This window comes from Phoca vitulina, unplaced genomic scaffold (assembly GCF_004348235.1).
Source record: "Phoca vitulina isolate PV1807 unplaced genomic scaffold, GSC_HSeal_1.0 scaffold10, whole genome shotgun sequence".
Lineage (NCBI taxonomy): Eukaryota > Metazoa > Chordata > Mammalia > Carnivora > Phocidae > Phoca > Phoca vitulina.
Genome location: NW_022589713.1, coordinates 6347422 through 6368593, shown reverse-complemented (window position 1 = coordinate 6368593; position 21172 = coordinate 6347422). Strand labels below are relative to the sequence as shown.

The 21172-nt window shown below is 39.4% G+C and overlaps 2 protein-coding genes across 12 annotated transcripts in view; one reads left to right on the top strand and one right to left on the bottom strand.

Annotated features, from left to right (window-relative positions):
- Positions 1–21172, top strand: part of MBNL1 (muscleblind like splicing regulator 1) — a 202955-nt gene that overhangs the window by 9078 nt on the left and 172705 nt on the right. For 3 of the 11 annotated variants that reach the window (XM_032408425.1, XM_032408423.1, XM_032408421.1), the window contains exon 1: positions 13181–13412. The exons of 1 other annotated variant lie outside the window; for it this stretch is intronic. The gene's annotated coding sequence lies outside the window, so the exon portion shown is untranslated. Of the gene's footprint in view, positions 1–13165; positions 13413–13786; positions 14115–21172 lie in introns of those variants that run through there. 7 more of the 11 variants (XM_032408418.1, XM_032408413.1, XM_032408420.1 and 4 more) reach the window with 7 other exon arrangements.
- Positions 10711–13388, bottom strand: LOC116634919. The gene has a single exon (XM_032408429.1). The coding sequence runs from the start codon at positions 13345–13347 to the stop codon at positions 12895–12897; it is 453 nt and encodes a 150-aa protein (XP_032264320.1). The 5' UTR covers positions 13348–13388; the 3' UTR covers positions 10711–12894.

Here is a 21172-nt window from a genome sequence, read left to right as displayed (position 1 = left end):
TCTTCTTCTTCTTCTTCTTCTTCTTCTTCTTCTTCTTCTTCTTCTTCTTCTTCTTCTTATATTTAAACAAACCTAATAGCTATTAAGAACAAATGGCATCCCACTGGGTGTTATGCACAAACAATGAATCATGGAACACTATATCTAAAACTAATGATGTAATGTATGGGGATTAACATAACAATAAAAAAAATTAAAAAAAAAAAAGAACAAATGGCATCCCCATATACTTGAGAAGTTAATGACAACAAGTGTGGCTGCTTCTATTTCTGATTTGGGTTAAGAACTGACAATGACCAAAAACACAAAAACAACAACAACAACAAAAAAACCTACCAGTGGCGTTGGACTGAGTGTGGCTAGGTTGACAATGGGTGGGGTAGGGAGGAACACATGGTAATTTCCCCAAGGCAGGCAGACACGAGATTGTAGGTGCCACAAGCTGACTTTTAAGTGTTCCTGACAACGCCCAAATAGAAAATCATTATGTTACTCGTCCTGGGAAGTGTGGAAGAGTACAGATGACTTCCGTGCTTTTAAATGATGCAGTCCATTGTATCATGCAAACACATGGGTATGATGACTCACGTATCATTGGATTATTGCAAAGTGTGAGATGGTGTGTGGTTTCCGAGAGCATGCATGTGTAAATGCATGGATATCTGCAATATGTGACTATTTAGAGAACACTCCTGAAACAGGAAGCCACTTCCTGACCTGCTGCTTACTCCAGGTGGACAGATTCACCAAGCAGCAAATATACTGAAGTATGAGAGTAGCAGGTTTTCTACAGTAAGAATAGTACACATTTGTTGACAGGAACTAGATTCAGGAGGGGAGAGTAGAAAGAGCATGTGGACTTGGGGCATGACTCCAGACTCGGATGCTAAAGATGCCTTCTCCAGAGCCAGGTGTCCTCTCCTCCTGCCTTATTTGGCTTTGTTCCTCTGGTTGGTGACCCATCACGTTGGAAAAGAATCTCTTTCAAAAGTGTAAATGTTCCTCTTTCTGTGGGTGATGTCACCATTCCCGTGGCCCCAGCCTTTGCTACTAAATAGTACTTAACAACACATAATCATTATTTTCTCCACTTAGAGCTCTGAAGTGTATTTGTTCTGATGAAATCGAGAGATACATTTCTCAGGGAGGTAGGAGTAAAAGCTGGAAAAAAAAAAAAAAAAGGGAAACTATGCCTGGAACATCTTTTGACTTGTATTACTTAAAAGAAGCAAGTAGACAACTAAATTTTTATCCTGTGGCAACAGCTCCTACTGCATTAAAAAAAAAAAAAAAAATCACATATGGCTCCAAAGGATGTGGTTTCTATGCAACTGTGCATTATATACTCTTTTTTAAAGTGATAGATGCCTTTTACTTGGCTTGGCTTGTCCTTCCCAGGTTTTTTCTTGTAAAATGTAGAGGGAAAGTTGGACAAAAGAAGCTGTGCTCTGGTCAATTAAGAGTGATGTTTCTGAAGTGCCTGCTGATCATTCCAGGGAACATCTTGGCTTCCTTCAGATTACATCCTACCTGTCCATTCAAAAAACTATGAGAGGATCTGTCTTTTGTCTTGTAAACCATAGCTGTAAATTTCTTAAAGTTATAATTTGATTTTAATCCTCATATTTTGAAGAGATCTGAAGTTTCACATGAGCTTGCTTTTTTTTAAGTATTCTCTATTTTTAAATTCATCATTTTAAATAATTACAACAGCTGCAATTTGTCAAAGGCCTGACCTATGCTAGCTCAATTCCTGTGAAATCACTCATTACCACAGTTCTATGTGGTAGACATTTTATGTTAGCAGGAAACTGAGAGTCAGGGAGATTGTCAGGAAACGTGTGCCTCGTTACAGACTCCAAAGACTGTCTTTATTTTGTAGGAGCTGAGGCAAAGGCAGAGCAGCAGCCTTGGAAATAACACCCCCTTCTGTTTTAACCTGATTCTTCTGAGGAGTGTGGTGCATACACAAGCCATTGCAAGCGTTTGGTGGGGGAGAGGTGGCTATGCTGTTTCCAAGAGGAGCCAACAACCAGGGCAGAAAGACCAGGCTGTAGCAGCCATGGCTCTTGCCAGTGGAAGCTAACCCCATGTCACGTTTGGCACGTGTATACCTATTGCCAATAACCCCAGAGGAGGCTGCGTTTTCTCTCGAGTCACCTGGGAATTTAGTCATAAATGAAATAGATTGACTTCAGCTGGCTTCTTCCATCACAGTAAGGAAAATACCCAGCGTTGGACCAAGCATCATCCATGTACTCCTTTTTCTTAATAATTAACTTTGGCTGTCTCATATAAGTTGGATATTTGGTGCCAAATATGCCCTTTTCCACAAGTTCAAGGCTAATCTAACAAAGTTAACACCTCCCGAGGCCCACATAGAGTTCTTGGTCTTTAGGGACCCTGACAAACTATTTACAGTTTCTACCAAGACAGACTTACCAGAATGTTGTAAGAATAAACAGACTTCAAAGTCTTCACAAGAGGAGAAGCTGTTCTGGCTAAGTCTATAATTTAGACTATCTTCGGAGAAGAATGACTTCATGAAAAGAGAGGCCCAGAGTGGCCAGCCTCTTTCAAACTCTTAACTTTTTCTTTATTTAATTGTGAAGACTAAATGACAGGTAGGAAAGTGCTTTTGTAGGAACGTGGGAGTCTTGAAGCTATAGAAGGAAGTTACACTGTGCATGGGGGTAAGCATGTGGGTAGGAGTTATAGACTAGTGCTCTATTGCTAGTCTAGAATAATCATGCATACACATCTTACGATGGCACCTGAACAGAATTAATAAACTCCTATTAAAGGCACTTGATACATCATTTTTTTTTTTAAAGCACACATTACCTATTATATTCAGGAACAGAAAAAAATAATAATTTTACATCCAGGAACAAAGATTAAAAAAGAGCCTTTAACTTTGACAAAACAAAAAGATGATACAATTGGATTTTCATATGTTAATTCAAAAGCTGACATGCTATACTTCTCTGAAAGTATGGTAGAGAAGCTGGCTTTGTCTTGTAGATATCATAACCTTAAAAGATTAAGCCTGAGAAATGAATGAAAGTAAACAACAAAGAACACAGCAAGGATGGGCATAGTAGTGATCAGTCACAGATTTCCCCAAACCTCGCCCTCAGGGCCTGTATGGTGGACAACGTGCATCCTGACAGAAATAAAGTCACCATTTCATGCAACCAGGAATAGAATCCTGTCTTACAAATTAAAAGGAATTCCAGCACTGAAGACGTGTAGTGTAAGTACATGGCTGTAATTCTAGACATTTGAATTGTGTGGGGGAAGAAAAAAAGAAAAATCATAAAGATAATGATAATTGTCTATCTTTTGAGTTTAGATTCACCTGTTCACATTCTTGCTCTCTGTCACTACACATTGTACATTTATATTGTTTACTTAATAGATTATAATTATTTACTATTTCATATCTGTAGCTGGCTTGACTGTATGTTTCAAGAGCCTTGAGGTCTAGTTTTGCTCATTCTATAGTCTCAGAATCTAGGAAAGGCTGGAATTATGCCAAGACTATTTGTGAACTGGATAGGAAAGTTGACAACAAAAAGTGAAAAATGCAGTGGTTACTGGTGAGGTGGTGACCTATAGCCAGAAAAAGTTTGAAAAGGGAAAAGAATGTTCAACATTGTCTAAAAATACATTCAATACTGGGACGGCTCAATGGGATCAGGTCCTGTCGGCAGTTACTCATTGCTAAGCCTGCGGCAGAAAATATGGGCATTCAGAGCTACCCAGGTGCGGCCATTGGGACCGATGGCGCGTTCACAACAACCATAAATTAAGACTTCTAATGTTACCTGCAAATGAGATTCGAATGAGAAACGTCCCATTAATGTATTTGTATTTATGATTTAACCATGTTACTTTACTGAATGAATTCATAAGGTATATGAATATACCTAAGAAAGTTATATATATATACACACACACACACACGCATATGTGTATATATGCACACTTTTATGTAATACACACACACACACACACATACACACACATTCTAGAGTTTGATACAAATAAATCCAAAAGGAAGTGGCCTAAGATACTTTTGATCTCTCAGAGACCCTAATGTCATTCTCAAAGGGTGCTCATGATCACAGTTTCTTAGAAGGAGACAGGATTTGGAATTATAAATAAACAGCAACCTAAGCATTATGGAAGATGTAGGATTATCCTCTGTGTGGACTTAACCATATCTAGTTTATTTTTAAGCCCACAGACAGACGACTGACGCTTATCTGGTATAAAGTGAAACATGTTTAGGTTGCACCATGAGCCAGCAGGTGCATGATAAAGGTGCAGTACCACCTTAGCTTCAGACAACTAGTCCTGAGTCCCACACTTCTAGATGCATATGTGTGCATACGTGTGCCGGTTTACCCACACCTAACTCTATTTGAGACAGAGTTTCCTGCAGAGAACACTGTTTCTTTCGAGCCAAATAGAACTTACTTGCCTTGCCAAAGGGAGAAAGTGGACCAGGTCAATGGGTCACCGCTGATTCTGGGTATTTCCATTTCCTGAACTCTAGCTCAGTGGGAGGACATCTTGGCTGCATATTGGAGCCATCTGAGAACTTAAAAAAAAAATACTGATGCTCGTATGCTACTCCCAGAAATTCTGATTTGATTGGTCTGGATTGCACTCTATGGATTCAAAGTGAAGCCCAAGTCAGGAACCACGGCCTTACTTTTGGTCTCCCCATTTCTAGGATGGGCTCATAAATACCACCTCATTTGCCTCTTGGGAGAGTGCAAAGAAGACATTATATGCCATTAGAGTCCCCTCACATTCCTGAATTCACTGGTTTCCCTTCTTCCTTTATCTTTAGAGAGGAAATAGAAAGGGAAGGAAATAATGGTGGCCATCTTGGGAGGGTGAGAAGGGGGGGCCCTTCCCCAAGAGCCCTCCAAGCTCGCCAGTTAGCAGTTCATTAGGGTTAACCAACTATCTTTTGTCAAAGTAATCACTTTTGAAGGATTAAGCCTCAAGCTCACCTTAGTGTGAATTACTTTAATCAGATAATCTCCTATCACCTAGTTGAGGATTTGTTGCTGAGGGCCCAAGGGAAGCAAGGAGAGAATTGCAAAGCCAGCCTGGGATTCACGGAAGGTGAGGTGAGGAAGCCTGCAGTCTGGGAACTAGTCTTGGCCCTCAGTAGGCTAACAGCAGCATAAAAAATTAGAAAAACAAACTTTCTTCTCACATTGCTAGGGCAGTGATTTGTTCAAAGTGTTCCTATGATCAAGTTGTTGTCCGTCTCATGGCCCTTTATGACTTTTCTGTCTTTCTTTCTGCCAGGAAGCACTTAACACGTGCCAGGTAATTTTACCATTTGCCAGCTCTTGGGAATCTGTGAGGAGCAAGGCCTGGCGAAGCCCTAGCCTCCTTACCATCTGCCTGGCACATGGTGAGCACTCAGGGTTTATTGAATTTAATTGAATTGTTTCATTTACTACACTTTTTTTCCCCCAAAAGTGTGAGGGTTTTTTTTTTTTTCCCACATCTACCCCCCCACCCCCACCCCACCAACTAAACTAGACTGTGAGTACCTTGAAGAAATCTTAATAATTTCTGGGTATCCCCGGTGCCAAGCACAACTCTTGGCATATAATCAGTGCCCAATAAATATTTGTTAAATGAATTAAGAAGCAATAGCCAGCATACCAATGCCTATGTTAAGATATTAGAATTAATTTATGACTGTACTGCTCAGTTTCCACACTATTGGACAAGGCATAGAGGGCGAAAAAGAGAAAAACATGTGTATGTGAATCTCCCACCATTTATTAATGCAACAAAAGTTGTTCTTTCTCAGAAGTCCTTTAGGACACCTGTTGAGAAATGGTGTGAAGGTGATTTCTGGAAAGAGAGAGGTAACAAGGAATAAGAGGGGCCGACAAGATCCAGAAAGAACCCAACAATGGAATGAGAAAACAGAGGGACATAGATGATCATAGAAGCCCAAAGAAAGAATGCCAAATACAAAATGAGTAGAGAGATAAAATAGACATTCAGGAAAGGAAAAATCAACCTTGCTATTGGCATTTTCAGAAATTTGTTTGCCTTTAGGAACCAGTAAGGCAATGGCCATATTTTCAGATGCTTTTTTTCTACATAGACAGAGTCAGCAGGTAGAAATGTTTGCATTATGGTATATAAAGAGTTACACTATAACATTTACACTATAAGACCTATTAGATACTATTTTTAAAAGATTACAGGGGATTCTGGGCTAAGCCACAACACACAATTTTATGAGATGGTAGAAAGCATTTCATAATATTACATGTAATTATACACTATAAACATGCATAGGTAATACGTCCACTTTGGCTTCTTGGCTACCTGTTTCATATTTATTGTTGTTTATTTTTAAATTTTTTTTTAAGATTTTATTTATTTCTTTGTCAGAGAGAGAGACCACAAGCAGGGGGAGCGGCAGGCAGAGGGAGATGGGGAAGCAGGCTTGCCACCACCGAGCAGGGAGCCCGATGTGGGACTTGATCCCAGGACGTTGGGATCATGACCTGAGCTAAAGGCAGATGCTTAATGACTGAGCCACCCAGGCACCCTTTGTTTCTTTAGGGTGTATTTCCTGGGCTGGAATTGCTGTGTCATAGAAAATTTTCTTTTTCAGCCTTTCCAGATAATACCAAGTTACTTCCCAAAATGACTGCCTTAATTCACACTCCTGAGTTCTTACATCTTTATATAGCATTATGTCACATAAATTTTTGCTTGCTTATTTTGTAATAACTCTGTTAGCAAATAGAGGAAGATTGCTTCTCAGTGTCCCAAATAAGAAAGGAAAATTCAAATTGTATGTCATTCATCTTTTTTTTTTTTTTTTTAAGATTTTATTTATTTGTCAGAGAGAGAGCACAAGCGCACAAGCAGGAGAAGCAGCAGACAGAGGCAGAAGAAGCAGGCTCCCCGCTCAGCAGGGAGCCCGATGCAGGACTTGATCCCAGCGCCCTGGGATCATGACCTGAGCCGAAGGCAGACACTTAACCGACTGAGCCACCCAGGCGTCCCTGTATTTATTTTTGTAACTGCTTTATTTATTAAAAGACCATTATTGTACATTTTCTTTTCCTTAGTGACAGTTCTTATTAAAAAAATGTGTATATCCCAGGTAGAATGTCAATATACTACATATTAGACACATTAATTCAGGATCTGGGATATAGGTTGTGAAACACTACACTGTGGGTCAGGAGTCTTGGCCCCTCATTAGCTGGGAAGTTTTGGTCAAGGGTCAATTGTCCAGTCCCCATAACCTCATGTGATAAATGAAAGTTCAAATGAATGACATGGGAGATGTCATTTGTTTTATAAAGTTATACTATGAGATTAAGTGGGAAAGAAAACAGAACACAAAATTGCATATATAGTAAGTACAATGTCAGCTATGTAAAAAATGTGTTGAGAAAAACCTGGAAGAATATAAACTATAGTATGACCAGTGACTATCTCTGGGAATTGGAATCACTGCTGATTTATATAAAAAATATTCTATTTTCAGTAATTTTGAATTTTCTATACTGTGTTGACTTCAAGAAAGAAAGAAAGTGTGTGCAAGTGTGTGTGTATGCACACAGACACACACACACCCCCCAAATATCTCACTTCCCTCAAGGCATGGAGGTGGTCACCTTACAGATTCTCTTCAGTTCTCAGATATAAGATTCTAATGTTCACTGTATCTCACTGTTAAGGGTTTTCTGCTGGCCTCCAGCCATTTGCTGCCCCTTGCCCTCCTGGCAGAGCCCACTCTTTTTGGTGCAACTCCTGCATTCTGTTCTGGGACTAGACCATTAGCCTCCACACTAGCAGTCAAGAGAGTACTCTAGTTATATCTGTGAAAACCAAATCTGGATCGTATGCCATCCCCCACCTCTAATATAACCAAACACTTGGCTAGTTTCCACTGACCACAAGTCTAATGACTGCAGTTGTACATTTTGAGTGTGATTAATTTGATTAGGATTCATTGTTTTTCTCACTTGACTGTAGGCTCCTTGAAGTTAGGTGTCCTGTTTGTTTTTATTCACTATTGGACTTCTAGCTCTAGTGTGAAATCGGGATTCAAGGCTCAAGACCTCTAGTTCCCACTCCTTTGAATGGTCTTTCCGCCAGTGTTCTGCCTCTCCTTGAGGACTCTGCTGATCTCGGACTACCTCAGTCCTTGACCATGCCCTTGAACACAAACCCTCCCTCCCCAGTCCCGCTAACCTGCTTTCTCCTATTTCACAGCGCTTACTGCCATCTGAAATTGCTTCCCATGTTTACCTGTTTCTTTATATTTATGCTTTCCTTGTGTAGTGCCTGGCTCCTCCTAGCAGCCTGTAAATTCCTTGAGGGAAGTGTTTGGGCTGTGCTCCTATCTCAAACTCTACTACCCAGAACAGGACTTAGCACAGTGGATGCTCAATAAACATTTGTGAAATATGGAACAGAGTGATTATGTGAAAAGTATTTTCTGATAGGAAGAAGGAAGGAAGAATGGGGAAAGTGGGAAGAAGAAGAAAAAAGGAAAGAAAAAATAGAGGAATAAAGAACTATACTGAAAATCTTGGGTGGCCCTTCTTTACATTAAACTTGGGGAACGTTTATGTCTATATTAGAGTTTCTTGTTGCCCCCGGTGTTTTTAAGAAAAACAATGACAATAAATGGCCCGGGAGAGTCAGAAGACATTGATGCCAGTTCTGTTCTGTCACGGTGCCAATTTACTTATACAATGTTTTCTGGTCTAACAAAGGAACAGGGCCAGATAGTCTCCAACACTCCATTCCCAACTAAAATTCTGTGGTTCTAAACTTTTAATTCTGAAATGTATGTTTTATATTGCCCTATTGCCAGATGTCAAAATAATTATATTGATTTAGATTCAAGTTTTAGTTAAAATAGCTTGAGATATGTCCAAATATTTGTAACTCAGTTTTAATCTTTATAAACATTTTAAGACAAATATGTTGATTTTACGTAATATTTTCACACTTAAGCGGTTTATACATTAAGTGGCACAAAAATTATACATACAATGTATTGTATTACATAGCATATTATATATACATAATACATAATACATAATAGAATATAAGTTATTTATATTTAAATACTGGCTATGATTTTAAAAACTTGGTGTGTGAAATATATAAGGTCCTTGAAGGTAAACTAAAATCATCTGACTCTATCAGTATATTTATTCAGATGCCTAAACAAGTTTGAATCCAGGCTATAGAAAAGTGCCTCCCTCCTCCACTGTGGAAGTTAATAGAGACACATTTAATGTATCTGCTTAAAATGGATTCTCCATACAAAAACGTTTCCAACTCTTCCCTGCCTTCCAGAAGCTTCTTCTCTCAACCATATGTATTTAAACATGGACTAGAAAGCCAAAGATCTACATCTGGGTCTGTTTTGGCACTATCCTGCAATGGATTATTTTTATCCTGGTATAATAAAAACAACATTCCTAGATCAGTGATTCAAGACCTTTTCATATTTTGACTTTTAAAAAGCATACCTTCTTGGGATATTTTTTTTTTTTTTGATTTTTTTTTTATTTATTTATTTGACAGAGAGACACAGCCAGAGAGGGAACACAAGCAGGGCGAGTGGGAGAGGGAGAAGCAGGCTTCCCGTGGAGCAGGGAGCCCGATGCGGGGCTCGATCCCAGGACCCTGGGATCATGACCTGAGCCGAAGGCAGACGCTTAACGACTGAGCCACCCAGGCGCCCCACCTTCTTGGGATATTTTCATTGAGTTTTTTGTTTGTTTGTTTGTTTGTTTTGCCAGGAAAGCCAAATTACATTTGGGAGGCAGTGAGAACTTATTGAGCTATAAATGTGGTTTGTAGGACAAGGAAGATGACAATTCATACACACACTCACACACTTACACAGGTGCCTTAAAGACGCCCAGTTGGGTGAAAAAGATAAATGCTACCATTTCCTTTATCTGTATTATTGGTAAACCAGCTAGTTGATATTATCTCTAAAAACCATACTCCTTAACTGCATTTCTATTGGGATTCACTGGTATAATTAAAACTTGAATGGTCTGAAATATTTCAGGAACCTGCAGTGAACATTCTTTCCTTTATCTGAAAATGTAGTTTTATTTCATCTGAAATTGTTTTCTCTAATTTCCCTCCCCACCCACAAATGACCTTCTTTTTGTACTTATGGATCTACTCACTCATGAGCCCATGAACTGTAAGTACACTTCACAGAAGCAAAAGAAACCATACTGCTCATGCTTTCCTGGCACTGAGGGAATATCAGTGGTATTCTAAATGGGAAACTATTTACTTTTTATTACTAATGATTTTTTAATAATTTCCATAATTTAAAATGCAGTCAGAATGCTACTGGTAGCTGAAAGCTGGCAACATGATTTAATATTTTTAACATATGATCTGGTGTTTGTTACAGTGCTTCAAAATTTTCAGTGTCATTACTCATGTTATAGTATTATCAATAATAATAAATTAAGCTAAATCCGTGGCAAACTAGTTTTATATCACAATTTATTTTGATTCATTTTTTAATCCTAGATTGACCATTATTTTATAGGAGTTTTTCTTAAGCATCCCTTTTTCTTTTATCTAATATAAAATAACATTTTTTTTTCTCTTCTTTGTCATTTACGAGGATGTTTATTTTACTGTTTCCAACATTCAAGGGTCTTTCTTGTATTTCTTTGTAATCTGTTCGGTGGAGCAGAAAATCTGTCTCAGTTTCAATTTCTCTTTTGTTCCCAGAACTTCCCCCCTCCTCCAGTGCTGAAGTGGAAAAATAATTTCCCCTCTTGCACCATACACAGGTTCAAAGTCCTGCTTTTCACCACGTTGCTCCAAACAGCAAACTTTCTAACCCACAAGAAAAAAGAACACCAAAGTTCTAACTTGGAAGTCTACAAGGGTCTGAGAACAATTGAAAATAAATTCCTACAACGGGGATTAGGCCTTAGCGGTTCATTGGACATTCTGAGAGGTGCGTGGAAGCCGGCTAGGGCACCAACCTGCTAGCAGACGCATAGGTGGCCCAGCTCAGAAGTCAGGGTCCGTTGTCATGGAGAATGAAAGGCAAATTGAAGACATTAAAAGGCAAGTAGCAAACAATCCAGTAGGCTAAGCCAGGGATTTGGGAGCTTCCCAAGGTTCCTCCCTTCCTCATTCCCTGCATGAGTCATTTTTCCAGTCTGTCCACACCCATTCACCCTTCTTCTATGGGCCACCACCCCACACTCCCATTCACCCTCAAGCTGCTGCCACAGGATCTTTCTGAAATACAAGTCCAAACTCTACCTATCCCCTTGCTGTGTAAACTCTTCCAGTTCATCATGGTTTTCAGACTAAAGCTGAGGCTCCTTGGATTAAAACAGACCGACTTTTAGCTCATCTCCTGCCACTCCCCTACACTTATCCTTCCCTCACTTCTAACAGGAAAGTTGGCAGGTCCGTTGTATTTGCCATGCTCTTTTCTCCCACTTGACCAGACTCAACTCCCTTTCCATCTTGTTAATTGCTATACACTTTTCAAGGCACCTGTTGAAAGTAACTCCTCCAGGAAGCCTTCCCTAACCCTCCTCAGGCCCCCTTTGGCTTGCCAACACCATTTTAGCATTTATCCCTGAGGCAGAGTTAATTGGTTTATTTGTCTTTTCCCTAGCAGGAGTATTATCCTCTAGGGTAGGGGCTGTGTTACCCATTCTCGTATCTCTGGCATAGCAGGCGTTCGATGTAGTTGTTGAAATGAATGCTGAATTAAGAAAAAGGCATTCCTCATAGCTACTAATTGGCAGATAGAGAACGCCCATTCCTGTTCTCTGAGAAAGTGTCAGTGTCCTTTTTAGTTTGCTTCGACTGTGTGTGCACTTGGGTACTTTTCAATGATTAACACTGAGAAGTAGGGCCATTAATTAATTTATTTGTTATGGAAGGGAGCAGTGCACAATATTAACTGTTTTGTGGATCTAGCCAAGGGTCAGAACTCAAGTCTGTTATTAATGCCTCTTACTCCTGAACTTTAGCACCTTTCACGATGTTTTCCCTTTTCCTTCTTAAGCCGGCGCCACCCTCTTTAACACAACAAAGTTGTAGGAGGAACATGGCACCATATCCACCATTTCATTCCAAATTGTGTCCAAAACATGGAACCAATGTTTTAAATTAGAATCATTATTGAACAAGTTATCAAAATTCCTTAAATTCAAAGGAAATTCTGCCCCCAAATCTCCAAAACATTATCACATCACTTTAGTCCAGAATTCTTTCCATTCAAAGTGAAGCCAAGTTGCATCTTATAACACCCAATGAATTATGATTTGGGGCTGTGGTTTGTTTTGCTCCAACAATAATATGACCTAGTTGCCTTGGAATATTCCAGTATTTCAGAAAATGGTATTTTATTTTCAGAGAAGGGTCTCTGCTTCCTATAAATCATGTAATGCAGAGTTGGGAAGAAAGGGGATTTTACATTCCAAATATTATTTACAAGCTAGACTGGAAGCTGCAGTGGGAGTTTTTGTGCTTGTGTGACAATCAGTTTTACTAAAGAACTGCAAAACTGTGGACACCCTGTTACTTGAGAAAGAGACACACTGGCAGTCTTGCAGATGTTTTTCCCGCCTGTGAGCCATCCAGGTTCAAAAACGGTGTGGTGCATTTTAAGGCGGCAGCCCCATCAGATCCCTGCCGTTTTCTGCCCATCTGATTCTCACCTTCAACCTAACCTTGCCGGCTTCCTTACAAAAAGCCTCATCCGCCGGCCTCTTTAAAAAACGAACCTATGTGTCCGCCCGGCTGGTCGGAAGGAGCAGAAAGTAGTAGGGGTGCGTCCCATTCGCACTATAGCTCGGCTGTTATAATGTTGAACGTGTAAGATGGAAGATACCACCGGTTGGCTGCGGGGATGCACCTCGCCAGCGCCGGCTCCGGTTTCCTTGTGCTCCCGGCGCCGACCCGCGAGCGGCAACGACCACCCCTTGCGGACTTTGTTCGGTTGAGGGGCGCCAGTGCGGCCCGGGCGAGGGCGGGAGGGCGGCGGAAAGTTGGAGAGCGTTTTTTCGCCGCCGCGTGCGTCCGGGAGCTCGACGAGTCCGCCCCGGGCTTCCTGGTGGGGCTGGGCTGGCGGGGGAGGGGCCGCGCAGCAGCAGCGGAAACCAGACCTCGGCGATAAGAGGCTGCACAGCGACATGCAACAGTCTTTTCACTGCAGCTGAATGAGTTGTGGCGCTCACAATGCTCCCGTGACCGGGAACTGACAAGTTCAATTTTAAATCGCGGGCCTCTTGGAATCATGACTCCCACAATGCCTTGGGCACTCGGTCGGCAGTCGGGCTGCCTCTGAAAAAAAAATGTGAGAGGTAAGTTTCCATTTTCACAGTTTCCTTGCGCTGCTCTGCTGCTCTGCATTGTTTGTACTCTTTCGGGGCTGTACATGGCTGAAGGAGGAAGTGAGAGGAGGCTTTGGCCGGCTGCGTCTCGTAGCGGCAGGGGCTGGCTCGCCACGGTGGATGGTTTCCTATCGCACACCAACTCGAGCTAGGGGGAGAGCGGGAGGTTGCAGCTGCAGCCCAGCTCCGAGCAGCCCTTCCCCGGGCGCTGCGGACACTGTCAGAGCGCAGCCAGCTTCCAGTTTGGCAGCCTAGACAGAGAGAGAAAGAGAGAGAGAGAGAGAAAGAGGGGGGAAATGAAAGAAACAGGTGCGTGGAAGTGTACTTACAACTTAATGACCTTCGTCAGGCGAAGATGCGAGTCCATCAGACGCGAGCCACGGTTTCTCCCAAGAGATCCCGCATCCCTGGCCCCGGGGCTGCCGTCCAGCCCGGTTTTCATCTGGGCCAAATATGTGCACGCAAAGGTTAATTCTCTGCCTGCTACCCATAAATTACGCATGACATGTTTAGCTGGGCTTCCTTATATGGAGAGTGCTGTATTTCAGTCCAGTTTGCCTTTTGCCAAGTTTACAGGGCGGAAGACGCCCTGCATGAGAGGGCTCCTCTCTCTCTCTCTCTCTTTTTTTTCTTCATCGTTTTGTAGTGCGTCACTCAAAAACTGTAAGAAAAGTAAGTATAGACGCTCTCTGGGTGGAGCCGCAGTTGGTTGATTGAATTGCTTTCATGAAAGGTTGAAAAGAATGGAAAGTAGTTAGTACTTGGGTTCTGGTTTTTAGACAAAAGCAGGACAAATATGTGCCCCCCCACCCCTGCACTTTTTTTTTTTTTTTTTAAACGGAGCCGGAATCTGTTATTGGTAGTAATGTGTCATGTGAGAATACTTTGATTCCAGAGCCTGTAACACGAGCAGGTATATGGTGGAGCTTATGCTTGCCCCTCTCACAGCACTTTACAACTACAGGGGTGTTGCTAGAAGAGTAATTGTGTTCTTAAGTCTCTCCCCGGCCGGGAGAATATACGGCTGCTGGGATTTGGTGGTGTATTTCCGTGGAGTGTGCTTCCCTAGGATTAAGACGGAGTAAGAAGCTGCCAGACAGGTTATTGCCACTGTCTTTACTTTGTGTGCCCACCAGCGCGGGCGATAGCAAATGGATGGTAAACTCTGTCGTACTCTGAGGAATTTCTTAAACAAATTAATAAACCGAGAGAGAAGTCATAATTAATGCCTCTGGATTTGCAGGCCCTCTGCAAGGCGCTTTGAAATACTACACCAGTGGACACGATGTTCCTCCCTCCTGGGTTTGAACATGGTGTCTGTTTATCCACAGAGGTATTTAGGACCTAACTATTCTATACCAGCATAAGTGATCCACTCCATGTTATCTGTGTGCGTTCCTGAGAGCGTTGGTGTTTCTCCTTGTCGTGCTGTTGAGATAAACTATTATCATTAAGGCAGGTTAAAATGAAAGTTCAACGACTGTAGAATTCATCTTAAGAATATTTAGTTTCAATACTAGAACGTCTTAGATGTAGAGTTATAGCCAGAGACACCGAATAAAGTTATTTTGTAGCCTGAGAAAGCACATTGTGGTCACTTATATCTTTGCTTTCTTAAAGTTGGTGACAACTACAGCTCAAAACTGTTTTTTAGGAAACCTACAGTGTTCTGATTTTCATCCATTTGCATGGGGGTGAATTTTTTTTTTTTTTTTGTAGGCCTTCTTTCAAAATGTAGACATTAGTTTTTAGTTTTATTTGTTTAATGGGGGGTTTCTTCAGTGAGGACTACAAAAGTTGCCTTTTGTGTTTTAGGGAACAGGTTGGGTCAGCACCAGAAAACCTGTTCATCCATCCGTCTATAATTACAGTGTCACTTAAGACATAATAATTGGGTTTTATTATTACTAAGAGACTCAGAAAAGCTCACATGGGCCTAGTTTAATTTTTTCTCATGTAACTAAGAACAAATTTGTGTGCAGACACACATCAAGTGTGATACTCTATGCAGCCATGCCAATGGAGAATCCAAAGTGTTTTATGGTTTAAAATATTATTGCTTGTGTTTACGTTTCCACATTTGAGACAAACTTAGACTCCAAGTTGAATTCATTAAATTTTGTTTCCAACATTCTGTTCTTCCTCTGGGCACAGAATTCCTATGAAATGAAGCACTGGGTTCTGTTCTAGATCAAGAAAAGAATATCCCAAGGTTTCTCCTGGGGTCGGTGGGGGCAGGGAGTAAAATCATTTTCTCATTGAGTAAGGGTGTGTTACTTTATCATATAAAATTTCTTATTTTCATCGTAAGCAAAAAAAATCGCCCTTGCATTTATCACTGTTGCGGTTCATTAGGCCTGTATTTGATATATCTATTTATGGAAACTGAGAGAGAATAGCCTTGCTGCACCTTCTGGTTTTCTGCTTGGTGAGGAGGATGCACAGGTTAGAGAACATCCCAGATCTCACTTAGAAGAAGCTGAAGAGAATAGGTCACTGGGGTGGAGGAAGTGGAGGAAGAAAGTGAAATGTATTCACTTAAATGTTTGTCTTAATATAAAATCCCAGCGGCAATACTGATTATAGAGGATGTTACATAGGAAGATTTTGAAGTGGTGGCCTTTTAGGCCAAAAAGCTTCATATTTTTGAAAATCTAGAATGTGCCGTCCAGCGCAGAAGCCACTAGCCACATGGGGCTGTTGAGCATTTGAAATGTGACTACTTAAGTATAAAATACATTCTAGATTTGGAAAACTTTGTAGGAAGGGAAGAATGTAAAACATCTGATTAATATTTTTATATGGATTATATGTTGCAATGCTAATATTTTGGATATATTGGTTTCAGTAGACTATACTGTTAGATTAATTTCACCTGCTTCTTTTCCCTTTTTAAAAATATGACTACTAGAACACCTAAAATAACCAATGTGGCTTGTATTGTATTTCCATTGGGTAGTGCTGTTCTAGAATAAAGCAGGGAAGCAGCATTCTAAGAGAAAGCTGAAAGAGTTTGCTGGTTAAAATATGATAAAATTGACTTTTATTTTTACAAGCTAAAGAAGTTATACATAGAAGTACCTTGTCTTTTTTATCCATTGTAACCAAAATTTGAGAAAACACACTACCTAACATCTATTTTTATTTCCTCAAAACTACTATTTAGTTTAGAGATTTAATGGTGAGGTAGTAATAAGAGAGAAAAGGCTTATAATTAGAGGATGAGTTTTAACACCTCTCAAAGGCCAGAATAGAGTATGATTGCTACTTAGGAACATTTTAGAGACACTATAGTTATCATTGTCCTGAAGTTTCCAAACATAAACGAGTCACTAAAATTTATTTTAAAATACAGTTTTTGGTAAATAGCAATTATCCTCAAATGCTTAATATGTATTTTCCTTTCCTATGACTTTCCTTCCTTAGAAAATAAAAACATCAAGTAAATCCAAACAAACTCCTGACCACATGTTAATCAAAGATTAATAAATTCACAAGAATGAGATTTTCACTTGTAGGCTATGAGGCCTTGTTTTGAATGTTAAGAAAGGTAAAAATAGGTTTTTGTGGTAGTATGGTTTTTGAAAGATTTCTATACACGGAGATAATTGTCTTTATAATTTGAACACATTCTTGAGAAAGCATCTGACTAGCAAACAAAGCATGGCATAGGTCCTGGAAACATTCCCCTCAGATATTTTCATAACCAAAGTACATTTTGCCATACACAGTGAGTGTTACGCTGAAAAAATGCAGTTCTTTTCTACCCATATAAAGCATGCTTACTTTTACTTCCTTGAAGGCTGCTAAGGATATAGGACAGGGTGGATATAGTGGGTTCTTTTTTGGGGGGAGGGCAGGTTTTATAGAGGAGCTTGGAAGAGTGACCTCCTGGCTAGGTGCCATCTTGAATCTGTCTCCCGCTGTATGAGGCGTAACCGCCATTAGTGTCCATGCATGTATGGAGTGTGAGGGGGAGCACTGATCGCCATTAACTTCGTGTATAATTTCTGATGAGTCATGGAGCGTATTCGCTAATGGTTAGAGAACTATTGATTGCAAAGCAGAGAATTCAAGAAGAGCTATTGACATATGGCATTAAGTGTCTCTAGACATATTTTATATTTTTAGATGAGATAGGGAAATTGATTTTTATGTAGTGTTTTTCATATTATAAAGATATATATTTATGTAAACATTTCAGCTATATCCTTGAAAAAACACTTCACAAATACATGGTTACAGTGTTTTACGTATTATTATTATTAGGTTTTAATGACCCTAGTACATCTCTTACAGATAATTATTCACATTTTCCAGGAGGCATCTTAACACATGTGTCTGTGACATCCATAAAAATGAAGAATCTTTAAAGCATTTATGTTACAGTATTAGACATTACGTATTTGGCACTTTCCCCACTGTTTTTGAGATCCTACTCAGGTTTCTGTGATTATCCTTTGTTAAAACAGTTCAAGATATATTAATCTCGTGATGATATACAGCCGTATTGGATAGAGTGAAGAATTCCTTTTCCACTGAGATCAACTTTTTTTAGAAAGGTGAAGATGTTTCTGAGATAACTTATGCTTCCAGTAGTGTATATGCTCCCAAGGAAAAACTGTCGTCTCTTTGGACATTGTTTTAAGAAATTGAGAATTATATCGTCTATATACCCAAAGAGGTGAATAAGACTTGATAAGGGTAATACTCCCATGAAATGTGGACAAAATTTTTATGTAAGTGTTTGTGTGAAGGCTGAGTGTTCCCAAGACAATGCTAATTTATTCAGATAATCTGGATGTTAAATAATGCCATATTATTAAAAAGAATTGTGCTAAATATCATAATCTAAAGGCTGATGTCTATGCAGATATCAAGTCCGTTCCAGTCCTTCTCTAGCTGATATTTCTTCCTCCAAAGGATTTTTAAGAGAAACTTATGGTTGTTTTTTTTTGTTTTTTGTTTTTTAAAGATTTTATTTATTTGAAAGAGAGAGAGACAGTGAGAGAAGGAACACAAGCAGGGGGAATAGGAGACGGGGAAGCAGACTTCCTGCTGAACAGGGAGCCCAATGCGGGGCTCGATCCCAGGACCCTGGGATCATGACCTGAGCCGAAGGCAGACACTTAACAACTGAGCCACCCAGGTGCCCCAAAACTTATGTTTAAAACTGGGTTTTCTTTATATTCTCAATTTTAAAACAGTTTGGGAGGTATTAACTAAGAATGAACTTGTTTTAAAGAGCTAACAAGACCCGAAGATCATGGGAACAAGTTTAATCATATGAAATAAACATTACATTGCTGATTTGAGATATTCTATTTTGTAATGTTATTTTTAAGTGTATACATACTAGAGCAAAAATAGCAAGCTAGGCTCAGTGAAATCTACCAAACTTAATCAAAATATACCTGGTCTTCAAAGAAGTGGTAGTCTGGTAGCAGAAGTGAGAGTTTTGAAAATAACTGTAAAGTAGAAAGTGGTATTTCATAAACAGTGGCTTGGTAACATGGTTTGGAAGTACAGATAAAGAAAGATAAGTTTCTGACCAATACATGTAATAAAGGGAACAGTCTTAATGCATAAATAATGGAAAACAAAAGCTATTCTTTATTTTTCAACCGTGCAAAAATAGTATTCTGTTAAGCCAGCATTAATTATATCTATTCAGTGATATTTCCATATTTTTCATACATTTATATTTAACATCCAGGGACAGGATTTTTGTATGTGTTCAATTTCATTTCTTTAGTTCATTTCTCTAGTAGAAAGATATAGATTTCCAAATGTCCTGTACTAGAATATCGATAGTTTTTGCCCTCAGTTTTACTGTTGAATACCATAATGTATCACCTTTTGAAGTCACCAAATAGTTACAGATGTGTCAGAAGACCCGAGTGGGTAAGGAAGTTGAACAGTGAGCATAGAGAATTTGCCAAAGACTAGATTGAAAGTAAACTGACAATTACAATGATGTTGTTTGCTAAAAATCTATATATTAATGTTAAGTAGTGGAAATAATACTAAAATATATTTAAAAAACAGTGATTTCATTTTGGGAAAAGAAACATATAATACATAATGAACAGCAATGGAGAAGTATATATTAGCAGGAGATTTTAATCAGAAACAGCCAGACTATCAAATTTAACATGACACTGAGTAAAAGAAAAGTGGAGAAATGAGAACAGAAGGTACAGACACAGGTAGAAGTGTCCTAGTTGTGAATACACTTTTGTGGGTTTTCAAAAATAATAACTATTTTAAGTACATGTAGTTGGTGGAAGACTTAGTAACATTGTCTATACTTTTTGTATTTATGTTCCTACCCTACTAACATCTGTCTACAGTGATTGTGACTGAATAGACTCTTCCAGAAGATGCCAGAAAGTATGGTAACAATAATATATGCAGTGGGAGTGTGAGGAAATATAAACAGTGAGACTTTACAGTTTAATAGTCAAAACACATCATAAGCATGTTAAATAGCAGGGATGCCAAAATAAGGCAGTTTGCAGTTCTTATTTAGAACATCATTAAAGACATTTTCTGAACTTGATTTAGTATTAGAACTTACAGACCATTCAGAGCTTATTGCATCCAAAATCTGTACTCCTATATCTAGCAATCTGTTTACCAGCATTGTTGATGATAGTAGTAATGACACATTCACATTTTACTTGTTTCTATCTTCTCTGATTACAAGAAAAGAATTACCTTTACAATGACCTTTTAACACTCCATGTGGATGGATAGCTCTTATCCTACCCGAAAGATAGTCTGGGCCCGGGTGGTGATAGTCAAGTTAGGTGACCGAAAGAAAGGAAGGCATAGGGCTGGCCGGGGCAGAAAAGTTGGTGGGAAAAGCTCTGAGTCATTCGCTGGACTTGCAACTCAGTATTCCCAAGCCAAAAGCCCCCTCATTGATATTTCTATTTACTAAGTTTTAGTTTCAAAAAAGCTGTGTTATGAAAAGACACATCATTTCCTTTAAATAGTTTCTAAATTTGTTTTGAAAGTCCAGTGTTTGCTGCAGTGTAAGTAGAACAACAAAGACAGACCTCAGTGAGGGGTAATTTTTGAAAAGTGGAATACTCAGCAAATGTAAGAGGTGATATCAGTTTTATTATTATCAGTTTAAAATTATTGTATCTGTATATATTTATTGCATTTTTGTCTGTATCTTGAAAGGAAAGACTTTGCTGGGGGTTGGCACAGACAAGCTTCACAATGTGTAGACTTTATCAGACCAGATCTGACTAGGTATGTGGCCTGGGGAAAACTATTTACTCTTTCTAATCCCTAAGTTCTGTATCTGTGAAATGATAAACATAAGTAGTTATTAATAATAGAAATTCTAGGGGCACCTGGGTGGCGCAGTTGGTTAAGCATCTAACTCTTAGTTTTTGGCTTAGGTCATGATCTCAGGGTTCTGGGATTGAGCCCCGGAGTTGGGCTCTGTGCTCAGTGCAGAGTCTGCTTGATATTCTCTCTCCCTCTCCCTCTGCCCCTCCTGCTCATATTCTCTCTCTCTCTCTTCCTCAACTAAATAAATCTTAAAAAAATAACAGAAGTTCGATTTGCTATATATTTCTTTATAAAAATATCTCATTTAATCTTTTTTTTAACAGCTGTGAAATGGGCCCTATGACCTTTATCTTCAAGATTAAGTAGCATGACTAGAAATCTCTTTGTCATTTGTAGAATTATGAGGCTTGTTTTTTGCC

Bases quoted from the DNA above. Each gene is read 5' to 3' on its own strand.
- LOC116634919 (XM_032408429.1), bottom strand. From the start codon at position 13,347: ATGATTCCAAGAGGCCCGCGATTTAAAATTGAACTTGTCAGTTCCCGG.